Consider the following 12,328-nt stretch of genomic DNA (forward strand, 5'->3'; position numbering starts at 1 on the left):
GACCCGAGGTCGGAACGCCTACCTTCGACTAGCGGTGAGTCCGATGTCGACCTTAGCCTCGAACGAGCTTGGAGAGACATTGTTGAGATAACTAACAAAAGACTGAAATATCCGTGACCGGTCGGATATTGCGGCAGGAATCTCGGGACGTATCAATAAGGAACCGACAATCAGCAAATTAAGAGATTTTTTACCTTCTATAGAATTGTACCTAAAGTAGGACTCCTCTACTATATAAATGTGGTGTGATAATTCATTGAACACATTGTAACATACATCCCAAAGTAATATATTGTTATTTTTAGTTCTTATTATTATCTGATCATTCTGTTCTAATATCGATAAAAACACTTTTGGCTCGAGGGCGGCTAACCTTCTAAGGCTCAGACTGTTCAACTTGTGCGGTTTGCATTTACTTTCCCATTGTTTATTTCAATTTTAATCTGATTTATCATTTTGTATCAAGTTAGATCACGTATCCTTAAAACCATGTACAAATTTAATTGTTATCCGATTTTGAGGGTAAACAATAATGTAATTTAATCAATTATAACAGTTTAGTTATTCTATTTTTATTATATTATCAATTATTAATATTTATTTTATCTTATAAGCGACATAATTATATAAAATATTTTTACATTAGTCATAAGTTAGAAAATGATAAACGATCCTCAAGATGCCGCTTAGCGCTGCATTATTGACATAAAGATTGCCGACACAAAAATTCAATGGCAAGAGTCCTATTAATGCATCGTGCCTTACACGACTAATTCTTCTTCTACGTTCAAGGTTGCATCACTGAATAGTACAGAATGGACTACTACCGCCAAATAAATAAATAAATTTAATAACAGAAAAACGCCGTTTAGTTTTTACGTCATTTGTTGGGGGTGCCGAAAAATTGAATTAGGCCGACTTAGTTTTCGTTTGATATAGTTTTATATTGAACATAAAACAAACAAATGACATATAAATATATTTATTCTTATAAATAATTTTTTAAAAATTTAATCTAGACATATTCATGATCCTTACTTGAAACATAATGCTCTATTTAATATGACTATTATATTAGATTATTTTTTCTTTATTAATATGTTTAATTCTGACATGTATGGTCACTTGACTCTTAGCAAGTGTTGTTTAAATACTTTACTCTAATTGTTCTTTTGTATTTGCAAGCCAAAATTTATTAATCCTCGTATAGCTTTTCCAATTTCGAGTACTATATTATAGACCTTCCTAAATTCGAAACATAAGACAGAGAAGGAATAAAAATATTGATTCTTCTTCCCGTCCTTAACCTATGTTTAAGTTTCATACTGAGTTCCCGTCTATATTAAAAAAATATACTCCGTAGTTATTTTATTTATTCTTTACAATTATTAAAATGTGGTCTAGGCTTGAAAGAGTACATGAATATTTTGCTGTGGAGAGATTTTTTCACGTTAAAATATTTCAATAGATCATAAATTAAATAGTCAATTCTCTCAAATTTTGCTACACATGCATTTACTTATGAAAAGTTTATCCATACTTTTAGTAGACTGCAACTATATTTACGTGGCAAGATTTTTTAAAAAGAAAATTAACAGAAACAAAGAGGTCGAACAAATCGAGTTATGAGCACCCCATCAATTGAAAAGTAAATACAGAGTATAGGCATTCGAGAAAGAAAAAGAATAATAATTAACATATACTCGATGTACGTAGAATATAGTATGCTTTGCCAATCATTTTCTTAGCTTAGTGCCTCGTATTATTCAGATCCACATGAAAAAAGCGAAAAAGTGAGCATCTCTTATTAATCATCTTAAAATACAACTCCAAGTAAGCAACCCTACTACGCACTCCGTTCAAGTTTATTATAACTCGTTCCAAAATGAATGATCATAAATTTTAAATTTTTTTATTTTTTCTTAAACTCCGTGCTCAATCAAATAAATAAATTAGAATGAAAAGAATAATAAAAAGGTTAATAGGCCCATCTGAGAGCTTACTAATTGTGTTACTATTATCGCAGAGACTATAGTAGCCAAGTTGTTGGCTTGTTGCAAACAGCAGAGACTATACTGATTTAACAATTTTTTAAAATGTATATTTATAGTAATACCTACTGTCACAAAATTTTAAAAACTGCATTTGGATATTTATTAAACTCCATCTATGAAATTTTCATATTATAAAAAAAATTAAAGCGATCATAATATACTCCATCCCATAATTTTAGGACAAGCTCATAATTTAGCTTCCATTTAACCACACCATCAGCAACCTGATGCTACACACACTCTCTCCAGCTCAGCATATTCTCTATCTTAGATTTTCACTCAGCATTTTTTCTCTCTAGCCCACACGGTTTTGACTCAAAATATACACGTTATTTCAATTTTATTCTCTCACTTTTTTTTTAACTCACTAATTCGAGTCACTCTTTTATTTTCTCAGCTGAAAAATTGAATTAGTATTAATAATAATAACAATAATCAATTTTAGAAAGGAAGAACACAGGCAACACAATACACGTACTCTTTCTCTCTCACGCTTTTCCTTTTTCTTTTTTTCCTCTCTCTACATTCAATCTTCCGATCTCAGGAAGAGAATACCAAATCCTCTTTCAACGTTACAACAATTTCCCAAATTTGTTTTAAATTTATTCCATTCGATTGATTAATTGATTCATACAACAAAAAAATCAATAGATACATACCTTAACATATCCAGATTCATTGCACGCACATTCATACACACACATTTGTGTAGTTTTGTGGGAGTTTGGGTGCAGAGCTGAAATTTTGATAATATCCAAATGCATTGGTCTCGGAAGAGACCAGTTTCGATATCATTTGATTGCTGTGTTGTTGGATCTGATGGTGAGAAAAAGAATTTTTTATTTAGATTGTTTAAGAATTTCCAAAGAGAATAATATTAAAAATATTAATCCAACAAGCCCTAGGGGGGGTGGAGTTGTGGTGGATTGGAATTGGGATTGGGTAGTGAGGGGTGCAGAGAAAGTTACGGTGGAGAAGCAGGGAGGGAGGAAGAGATGCAGCTGCACTTCTCACCTAGTATGAGAAGTATAACAATATCGAGCAGCAGCAATAGTGGAAATGGAGGGTATGTTGGGGATTTGATGAAGATCAAGGTCGCAGCTCGCCACTTCTCCTACCGAACACTTTTTCATACCATTCTTATCTTAGCTTTCTTGTTGCCCTTTGTCTTCATTCTCACTGCTCTTGTTACCCTTGAAGGTGTCAACAAGTGCTCCTCTTTTGGTACGTTTTTTCCTCTCTCCCTTTATTTTCATTTAATTATTAATCTATAAGATACTTCCCGGATCCTAATGTGTTTCTATGCAATTACTTAATTCTTTTGCTTAATGTTGCAATGTTGGTGGTTTGTTTTGCGGAATATTATTGGGTATCATAGGTGTTGTTTGAGTTGAGTTGGAAATTATTGTTTTTCACTCTAATTAGAAATGCTGTTGTAGCTGTATTTATCTTAAGATTGTGTGGGATTAGGGGAAAATTAAGGCTGAACTTACTTTTCTTTCATTAACTTGCCCAAGGATTTGAATTTGATGACAAATACTCCTCAAAAAGGAAAGAAGGGATAGAGGGATACATGATTTTGCAATCCTTACATATTCTTTTAATTTTACTCTACACTTTTCCACCATTCATATTAAAGAGCCGTTTATGCATTTTTTGTCCACATTAGGAAGCAAAGTGTGGATTCTGTCCGAATTGTAAGTGCATGGTGTTTTTGTGGGGAGGGGGCAGGGGGATGAAATTGCTTAGTGTTATTTGTAGTAATTTGCACGTATGGTAATTAGTAAGTGCTTCTCATTTATGTAGCTTACTACTATTTATCTTAAGTATGTAACCAATGTGTATGCTCGAGTCTGGTTAACGTTTGTTTCTTATGCATGTAGCATTAAGCTATCCTGAATAACAAGTTCCTGTTGGATCACGTGTTATGATCACATCTGTTAGTTGTTATTGGATGCCTTCTAATGTTATTTTTTTGTTCCGTGGGATGAAAAAGGAAGGCGGGACCTTTTTCGATTTGTGGGTGGGGGAATTTTTGAAGTACCAGTGTGCCAAGAACCCTGTTTGGTAGTGTTGGACTTGGTTATGATGCTCCTAGTTAATGTTTCCTTTTGTCACCCAATCTTACTTCAAATATTGTTGCTTATGACTTATGAGGGTTCCCTTCCAATATTTTTTATCCCTCCATTTTTCTTGCAAAATATCATTTCCTTTTCTTCTCCTTGGTATTCAGATTGTTTAGGTAGACGATTAGGACCAAAGCTTCTTGGACGAACTGATGATTCAGGGGTGAGTAAATTTCATTCTACATTGTTTGTTGCTGTTGTTGTATTCCAATCTGTTGCTAAGTTTTTACGTGGAATTCTGTTTCTTAACCCAACTCTATGTCATTGCTTCTCTGTTGCTCTTTAAGCAGAGGCTGGTCAAGGATTTTGTTAAGATCCTCAATCAAGTGAACTCTGAGGAAGTGCCTGCTGGCTTGAAGCTCCCAGAGTCATTTAATCAACTTGTTGTTGAAATGAAAAACAACAAGTACAGCGCAAAAGAATTTGCTTTGATGCTAAAGGGAATGGTATGTACACGTAACTCTTCTCTAGCTTTCTTTCAAGATATATTTACTTGGTGTGTGCATGTCCAGTAGCCTTATTTTGCTCTTGCCTTCCTGTTGGGCATTCTACACTCGGGCCAGGGATTAGGTTGAGTTACTTCCTGACCCCCACTTTGGTTTTTAGTGTGCACAGGCGCAGAAAGATATAGTCCTTCTCAGCTCAACTTTGTGTTGAATTTGTTATTTTGCAGATGGAGAAATCTGAAAGGGATATTAAGGAATCAAAATTTGCAGAGCTGATGAATAAACACTTTGCTGCAAGTGCAATTCCTAAAGGCATTCACTGTCTTTCACTGCGGTTGACTGATGAGTACTCCTCAAATGCTCATGCACGCAGACAGTTGCCGTCACCAGAGCTACTCCCTCTGCTATCTGACAATTCATTGCATCACCTTGTAGTGTCCACTGATAACATCTTGGCTGCCTCAGTTGTTGTCAATTCTGCTCTGCAGTCATCTCTGAAGCCTGAAAAGATTGTTTTCCATGTTGTCACTGATAAGAAAACATATGCTGGCATGCACTCATGGTTTGCTTTGAATCCTGTCACTCCTGCTCTTGTGGAGGTTAAAGGTGTTCATCAGTTTGACTGGTTGACAAGAGAAAATGTTCCAGTGCTTGAAGCAGTTGAGAGCCATCATGGTATTCGGAAATACTACCATGGAAATCATGTTACGGGTGCCAATCTCAGTGACACAACTCCGCGGTCTTTTGCCTCCAAATTGCAGTCTCGAAGTCCAAAGTATATATCTTTGCTCAATCATCTTCGCATATATTTGCCAGAGGTACCTCTTTCTCATGTCCTGTAAACTTTCTTCTGTTTCTCTTAAGTATGTTTTTGAGGGTGCAATTCCAATGTCTTTTCTACTTCCATTCCTCTCTCACAGGCACATGGACATTCTTGTACTCTATTGAAGTAATGCCTGGCGAGAAAAAGTTTCCAATATATAAATAGAGTCAATCAGTAGGCTTAAGCATGTGAATGAGAAACTTTGGATAGCTTAAGGAACATGCACAAGGCCTGGTTTAGTGAATGTTCTTTGCATTATTGTTCTAAACCTAAAATAAGTTGATCAAATTTCTCTTGACACAAAGTTTAGCCAATTTTATATGACATCGAGACTTCTTGCTTAAAATGTTGTGTAGACATATATATAAGCAGAGCCTATAGGTTTGACTGTTCCAATGCTTATGCAGATAGTATTTTTTCATTTTGCTAAGCCTAAGATTTTTTTTTCCGCTCCAGAGATCATTTGCTTTACACATACATGCCCATAAAATGGAATAGCCAACTCTTCTTTGTGACTGTCCTGAACCACATTGGCCAGTCAAAGTTCCAATATCATCTTTCCATTCAAGACGAGACCTTAGCACCCCAGATTCTTATATAGTTCTCTAATTACTCATTATGGAGAGTGAAGCACAGTTTTAATCAGATTTTGCTTTTGTTATTATCTTCTTCTTGTTCTGATAAAATTGAAAATGTCTTTGCCAATACTCCGAGTTTGGCATCCCCAAGCACTTCTTTCTTTTCAGTAAGAATTTTATGCAGCAATACTTTTCGGTTTCCTTTTCTTTACTCCCAACAATACTTGGAGCAACGGACCTATAGGCCACGGGTTCGAGCCATGGAACTAGCCGTTGATGCTTGTATCAAGGTAGGCTGCCTGCTCCTTGGGGTGCGGCTCTTCTCCGGACCCTGCATGGATGCGGGATGCTTTGTCACTGGACTGCGTTTTTTTGTTTGTAGTTTTCCCCTTTAGATCTTACATGTAATTCGCTCCCCGGTCCTGCATTTGTGTGGATATCCACTCACTTTTCAAATAGCAATGTGAGATTTCTCTGGTGTTGTACTTTGCAGCTCTTCCCAAACCTTGACAAAGTGGTTTTCTTAGATGATGATGTTGTAATTCAGCGAGATTTATCTCCCTTGTGGGACATTGACCTTCATGGTAAGGTCAACGGAGCAGTTGAGACTTGTAAAGGTGAAGATAAGTGGGTGATGTCTAAGCGATTCAGAAATTACTTCAATTTTTCTCATCCTCTAATAGCAAAGCATTTGAACCCGGATGACTGTGCATGGGCTTATGGGATGAATATCTTCGATTTGCGTGCATGGAGAAAGAAGAACATCACGGATACTTATCATGCATGGCTTAAAGAGGTATGCAGATCTCTTATGCTTTGTGATTTAAAAGAAGAATCTTTAGTTATAAATAAATAAAAAAGAATCTTCGGTCATCTGAGTTCCAGCATCGATGTGATTAGATTTTTGATCTTGCTAGAGTGTTGTAATTCTTCTGTCAATCCTGTTTGTGTCTGTCTCTTAGTTGTCCACTTTGTTGCTCATATAGCCTTTTCTACTGACATGTTTGTCTAGGACTGAGTTTGTCTTGAACTTCAGTATTTCTACTACTTAGTTTTATGTAATTACGTTGCTACTTTTATTTCCGGTTTGTGACATAAAAATATAGTGATTAAGGATTTGAAGTCCTACATTTTTTAGGTCAAAGGGTCTTCATTTGCTATTGCTGTTCTAATTATTAAAGATTTGATCTCATCAAATATCTCTAGATTCTGAGTAGATATTGTTAAACTTTTAATCATTGTAGAATCTGAAGTCAAACTTGACAATGTGGAAGCTTGGAACGCTACCTCCTGCTTTGATTGCATTCAAGGGTCATGTTCACCCAATTGAACTCTCGTGGCACATGCTTGGCTTGGGCTATCAGAAGAAGACCAATGTCAATAATGTGAAGAAGGCTGCCGTAATCCATTACAATGGCCAGGCTAAACCTTGGCTTGAGATAGGCTTTGAGCATCTCCGTCCTTTTTGGACCAAGTTCGTTAACAGCTCCAACGATTTTATCAGGAATTGCCACATATTGGAGTAGTCAATGGTTTCAAGGACAACACAGGAGAATTTTAAAAGCCACAGGCTTTGCAAACTTTCTTTGGTGCTAGGGAACTTCAAATCCAGATGACAAGGAGATTCTGACACTTGGCTAATTGCCCGGATATATTCAGGTTTTCAGATTTGCTGCTTTGAGTCCTACAAAAGAGAACTTGCATCTCTAGCATGGGCATGAGATTCATTCTTTCAGTCTGTAAAATAGAAGTTGGTGGCCTAATAATATTGGTTGGACAAAGGACAGTATTTTTGGCCTCTTATCTGGGGTGTAGCCTACCCTTTATTATATTATAGCTTACGAGGCAATGACGGGGCGTCCAGGAAAATGCTTATTATTGCCATCAGTGATGCATGTTGGTGCATTGGAAGAAGAAAAGCTAGGCGCTGACCCTGTTTAGAGGCTCCCGCATTGCCCCCATTTAGCCATAGAGATGATTCTTTTAACCTATAAATTTCATTTTCCCTTGTTAGTTTTGCTGTCATTACTCCACGTTTCTACCGTTTTCTTGATTCAATCATCTTGGTCATATTAGACTGTAGGCTATGGAAATTTGGTTCATATAGTTGGGAAACTCCCTTGGTTATTATTTATGTACTTGTTTTGTATGATTCATGAATCATGATATACAATTGATATGTGCAGATTCTTTTTAAGAAAAGTTTTCTACTCTTTACCTTATTGCTTCTGTTAACGTGGGTTGGCAACTTGGCATGTCTTGGGGTTTGATATTTCAAGACATTTCAGTTGCATATATGTCCTCAAGGGAGTTGATTGCTAGCTGGTAGTAATCGAAATACAGATTGAGGATCACTATTTTAATTCCGTGCACTAATATTGTGTAGCCTGATTTTTACTGTACTGCTAGTATCATAATTATTTGCTCTATTATTGTATATAACTTTGAATATTCTGTTATTGATCATGTTTGTGTTCGTGAGAGGAATTGTAATACCTGTCAATTCTACTCCAATAAGCAACGCGTTTTGTACACGGATGGAAGAATTCCACCTTGGGGGCGGGGGGGATGTTCTTTTATGATGAATTCTTAAGGTGGGATTAGCTCGTAAACAGTGATAAAGGAAAGATTAGAAAATGAAGGGTATTATCCTAATCATCGGATATGATTCAATTAGTGAAACCGAAATTTGGGTGGGGGGAAAGGTTTTAATGTACTTATTATGGGTTTGATAAGTAACAGTGAGAATCACTAGGTGGTCAAAGTAGAAATTGATAAATAAATCCTGCCGAGGAAAGTAATATGCTACTTAACACTAATGGTGCATCGTACCAGCCTTGTTTTTGTGTAACTTTCAATATTAAATAAACTAAATTAGATAAGAATCCCTTTAAATGCACTCAAAGGATAAAAAGAAGCAATAAAGATTCCTATGTAAAGAAAGGCTTCAGAAAATAACCAATTTTCATACTCTTGAATTGCCATATTAACTTACCTTTTAAAAACAAAAAGTGAGAATAATTGTACTACTAATAATAAAGAGAAAAATAAAAGGGGGAAAGTTCGAAGAAGAAAAGATGTCGATAATTCCATAGAGTGAGGAAGAGAAGGTGAAGGGAACAAAGAAGAGAGTAACTTCATTGACCGAAGATGTAGAGAGAGAAGAAGACTTTGAAAACTCCGAAACTGCCGATTTTTCTTCATCTCCTCCCTCTTCTTTCCCCCCCCACCACTTTCCTTTCTTTTTTTTCCCTTTAATAATAAAAAATAATACTATTTTATTTTCTTATTTTAAATTCTTAATGCATTACACGTATTACCTACCCTTTCTTTTTCTTCTTACCTAGACTAGTTTTTGTAGCTCCTCTCTTGCCTTGAGAGGAAAATCATATGAAATTAATCTGTTGGTTAAAAAGAGGACAGTTTACAGATCAGTTTTTCCTATCAGTAAGTACAACCATGCATAAATTTTCTTCTTTTTTCCTATTGAAGATCCAATCATTTTTTTGCAGAATTAAAACTTTGATGATTACTTGATGAATCCAGTCTGTAGTTTGAGTAAATATTGTAGCTATTTTCTAGTTTTAAATGCTTATTTGACTTTTGAGGTGCCTAAATTTAGTGATTAATTGGTTAATTTTACCTCACAGTATTGATTATTGAATTTCTTTTGTTGGTTGTATAGCATATTGTTGTTTAAATTATATTTTGTCTCTGTTTTTTCTTCTTCTTGATATTCTAATCTAAGAAGGTTTTATGATTTATTTGATTTTGCTTGCTTTTATGTACATATTGTCAATATTGGCATCTGATAGTCTCTTATGAATTTATATAATTTGTTTTTTCTGAAGATTTAAGGCTGGGATTTGGAAGTTTGATGAGATCCATAGAGTGTCAAGAACCAAAGACTAAATTCTTTGGTCCTGTGAGCTCCTGCAATTGTGTTAATTAAGGCTGAACAGCTTTTAGGAAGATTCCTTATATTGGGGTTTGTTTTGTAATTTGGAACAAGGATGTCTGCAGCTCAAGATCAACTGGAGATCAAGTTTAGATTGATTGATGGAACGGACATTGGTCCGAAGAGTTTTTCTGTGGCTACAAGCGTTGCGACTTTAAAGGAGAACATCCTTGCTCAGTGGCCTAAAGGTTAGTTTAGTCTTTCAATAGCTGTTAATTGTGTGTGAGTTTTTCAATTACCCAAGATTTCTGTTGGATGCTTGATTGCTCTGAGAACCATAATCGTGGTTGTTAAGACTCCAAAATTACTTTGGAGCTTTCAGCTAATTGATGTCAATTGCCTAGATTCTTTTAGTCTTATGATCTGTAGTTGTGACTTATGTTGGATATCCAGTTCTGTTGATAGTTCCTTTACTTATGCCTCTATGGAGAAATTTTGTTAGGACTCTGAATGAAATTTTTTTGACACGTTGTTATTCAGATAGTTGAGGCGATTTGCAGCTTCAATCAAACAGTGGCATACTTGCTCTTGAGATTGTTCTAGGCTTCTCTAAAGAGATACTATTAGTTAAGAAAGTTGGCATAATGAACCTCTGGCTAATCAAGCCTTTCAAGTTCAAATTGTCTGAGCATGCCGGTTCTGTTATTCAATTACTGGGTATCCATTTCTTTCATTTAATAACAACCAACATTTTCAAAGCACCAAGTTCCGATGGCAGTATGTTCATTCATATGGTTTAGAATGATCTATTAAATTCGCACTTTGCTAAGTACGTCAAAACCTTGACTGAACTTTATGCTTTGCTCAGTTCAACAGAGCAAGTATAGAGTAAATCCTGTTTCTCAGCTTTAGAGAGGAAGCATTAGGCTGCAATGCAAAAAAGGCAAGAGAGAAATCTAGCAATTTAGAAAATTGAGCAATTTTCTCAAATTGCATTTTATATTTTTAAGATTATCTGCGTAAATGTTGTGCACTTTCTCTGCTGTCAAAGAATATCTGCTATTATCATCTATTCTTGGATGATTTCTTGGTTTCAATCTTGAATTTCAAGTCATGTTTCCCTGAAACGTGTATTGTACTTTTTTTTTAACAGAGAAGGATAATGGTCCGCGGACGGTAAAAGATGTCAAGTTAATCAGTGCTGGAAGAATACTGGAAAATAACAGAACAGTGGGTGAGTGCAGGAGCCCATTATGTGATATTCCAGGAGGAGTTACAACCATGCATGTGGTTGTTCAACCACCAGCTCAAGAGAAAGGTCAGCTAAATTCACTAAACATATCAATAGGCATATACATGAATCGAAACAGAAAGCAGTATACATTGAATTGCCTATAATATGTTTGATTCATTTTGTTTTTTCCTGTCTTTTGCCATTTTCCTTTCTAGGATATGTGCTCTTTTGTTGTCTCGTTGTTTCTGAACTAACGTTTGTTGTTTGAATTCTACCATTGGTTTAACAGAGAAAAAAGCATCAGATGACATGAAGCAGAATAAGTGCCTCTGTGTTATACTATGATATGCAGTTCCAACAGAGGGATGGCTCTATGCAAGGTAGGTGCTAGTTTTTTATGTTTTGTTTTTGTCATTGACAGATATCAAATTCTGTAAACCGACGTTTTGGACCCTCTACTTTCAGATAAAGACTGGTGGTTGTTCATGATACTGAAATTGGTGATTAGTGACAAACATGAGTTGCTGGCAGGGCGTCCATTCTCAAGATCGTGTATGGTCTGGTCTCATTTTCTTTTGTATTTGCTGCTGTTTTTTTTTAAGTGCTTGATGGGCGCAAAGTCCATTCTGCATTGATTGAAAATTTGTGTTGCTGTCAAGTATACCATTTCATATCTGTAGGACTCGGTTGTCTGTACAAAATACAAATTAACTCGTTCGTGAAATTCATAAATCTTGAATATCTTCTTACCTTGGTCGATGTAATATAGATACGAAAAAGGATTTGGAATATATTGCATTTGAAATCCAAGGATTTCTCTACTCCAGCATCTGTATTCTCAGCTGTACGCGACTTACTTTTGCAGTTTTTTTTTTTTTTTCAAAGACACCTTCCATTTGTTTCTTTTGCTCCCAATTTGGCCCCCACAATCAGCCAGTGGGTCATTTGTCATATTCTCTGGTCGCTGATCTCTATATTGTGGATATTCTTGGACATATGTATGTGCGTATATATAATGGAAGGGGAGTTTGGCGTAACTGGTAAAGTTGTTTCTGGTCACGGGTTTAAGCCGCGGAGACAGCCTCTTGCAGAAATGCAGGGTAAGGCTGCGTACAATAGACCCTTGTGGCTCGCCCTTACAAAGACCCCGCACATAGCGGGATCTTTGT

The 12,328-nt window shown here is 35.9% G+C and overlaps 2 protein-coding genes across 2 annotated transcripts; both read left to right on the forward strand.

Annotated features, from left to right (window-relative positions):
• Positions 1-2,530: 2,530 nt before the first annotated feature.
• On the forward strand, positions 2,531-8,229 carry LOC104098786 (probable galacturonosyltransferase 14). The gene is made up of 6 exons (XM_009605608.4): positions 2,531-3,278; positions 4,288-4,343; positions 4,471-4,626; positions 4,854-5,444; positions 6,521-6,823; positions 7,272-8,229. The coding sequence occupies exons 1-6, from the start codon at positions 3,050-3,052 to the stop codon at positions 7,551-7,553; spliced, it is 1,617 nt and encodes a 538-aa protein (XP_009603903.1). The 5' UTR covers positions 2,531-3,049; the 3' UTR covers positions 7,554-8,229.
• Positions 8,230-9,092: 863 nt separating this feature from the next.
• Positions 9,093-11,985, forward strand: LOC104098785 (membrane-anchored ubiquitin-fold protein 2). Its single transcript, XM_009605607.4, has 5 exons — positions 9,093-9,474; positions 9,879-10,173; positions 11,079-11,243; positions 11,449-11,539; positions 11,625-11,985. The coding sequence occupies exons 2-4, from the start codon at positions 10,041-10,043 to the stop codon at positions 11,502-11,504; spliced, it is 354 nt and encodes a 117-aa protein (XP_009603902.1). The 5' UTR covers positions 9,093-9,474; positions 9,879-10,040; the 3' UTR covers positions 11,505-11,539; positions 11,625-11,985.
• Positions 11,986-12,328: the final 343 nt, after the last annotated feature.

Source organism: Nicotiana tomentosiformis, chromosome 2 (assembly GCF_000390325.3).
Source record: "Nicotiana tomentosiformis chromosome 2, ASM39032v3, whole genome shotgun sequence".
NCBI lineage: Eukaryota > Viridiplantae > Streptophyta > Magnoliopsida > Solanales > Solanaceae > Nicotiana > Nicotiana tomentosiformis.

What these genes read in the sequence shown, in the direction of transcription:
- LOC104098786 (XM_009605608.4), top strand. Translation starts at nt 3,050, where the DNA reads ATGCAGCTGCACTTCTCACCTAGTATGAGAAGTATAACAATATCGAGC. An exon ending in CAACAAGTGCTCCTCTTTTG is followed by an intron (nt 3,279 to 4,287) that starts GTACGTTTTTTC and finishes CTTGGTATTCAG; the next exon opens with ATTGTTTAGGTAGACGATTA. An exon ending in TTCGCATATATTTGCCAGAG is followed by an intron (nt 5,445 to 6,520) that starts GTACCTCTTTCT and finishes TGTACTTTGCAG; the next exon opens with CTCTTCCCAAACCTTGACAA.
- LOC104098785 (XM_009605607.4), top strand. Translation starts at nt 10,041, where the DNA reads ATGTCTGCAGCTCAAGATCAACTGGAGATCAAGTTTAGATTGATTGAT. An exon ending in CCTTGCTCAGTGGCCTAAAG is followed by an intron (nt 10,174 to 11,078) that starts GTTAGTTTAGTC and finishes TTTTTTTAACAG; the next exon opens with AGAAGGATAATGGTCCGCGG. An exon ending in ACCACCAGCTCAAGAGAAAG is followed by an intron (nt 11,244 to 11,448) that starts GTCAGCTAAATT and finishes TTGGTTTAACAG; the next exon opens with AGAAAAAAGCATCAGATGAC.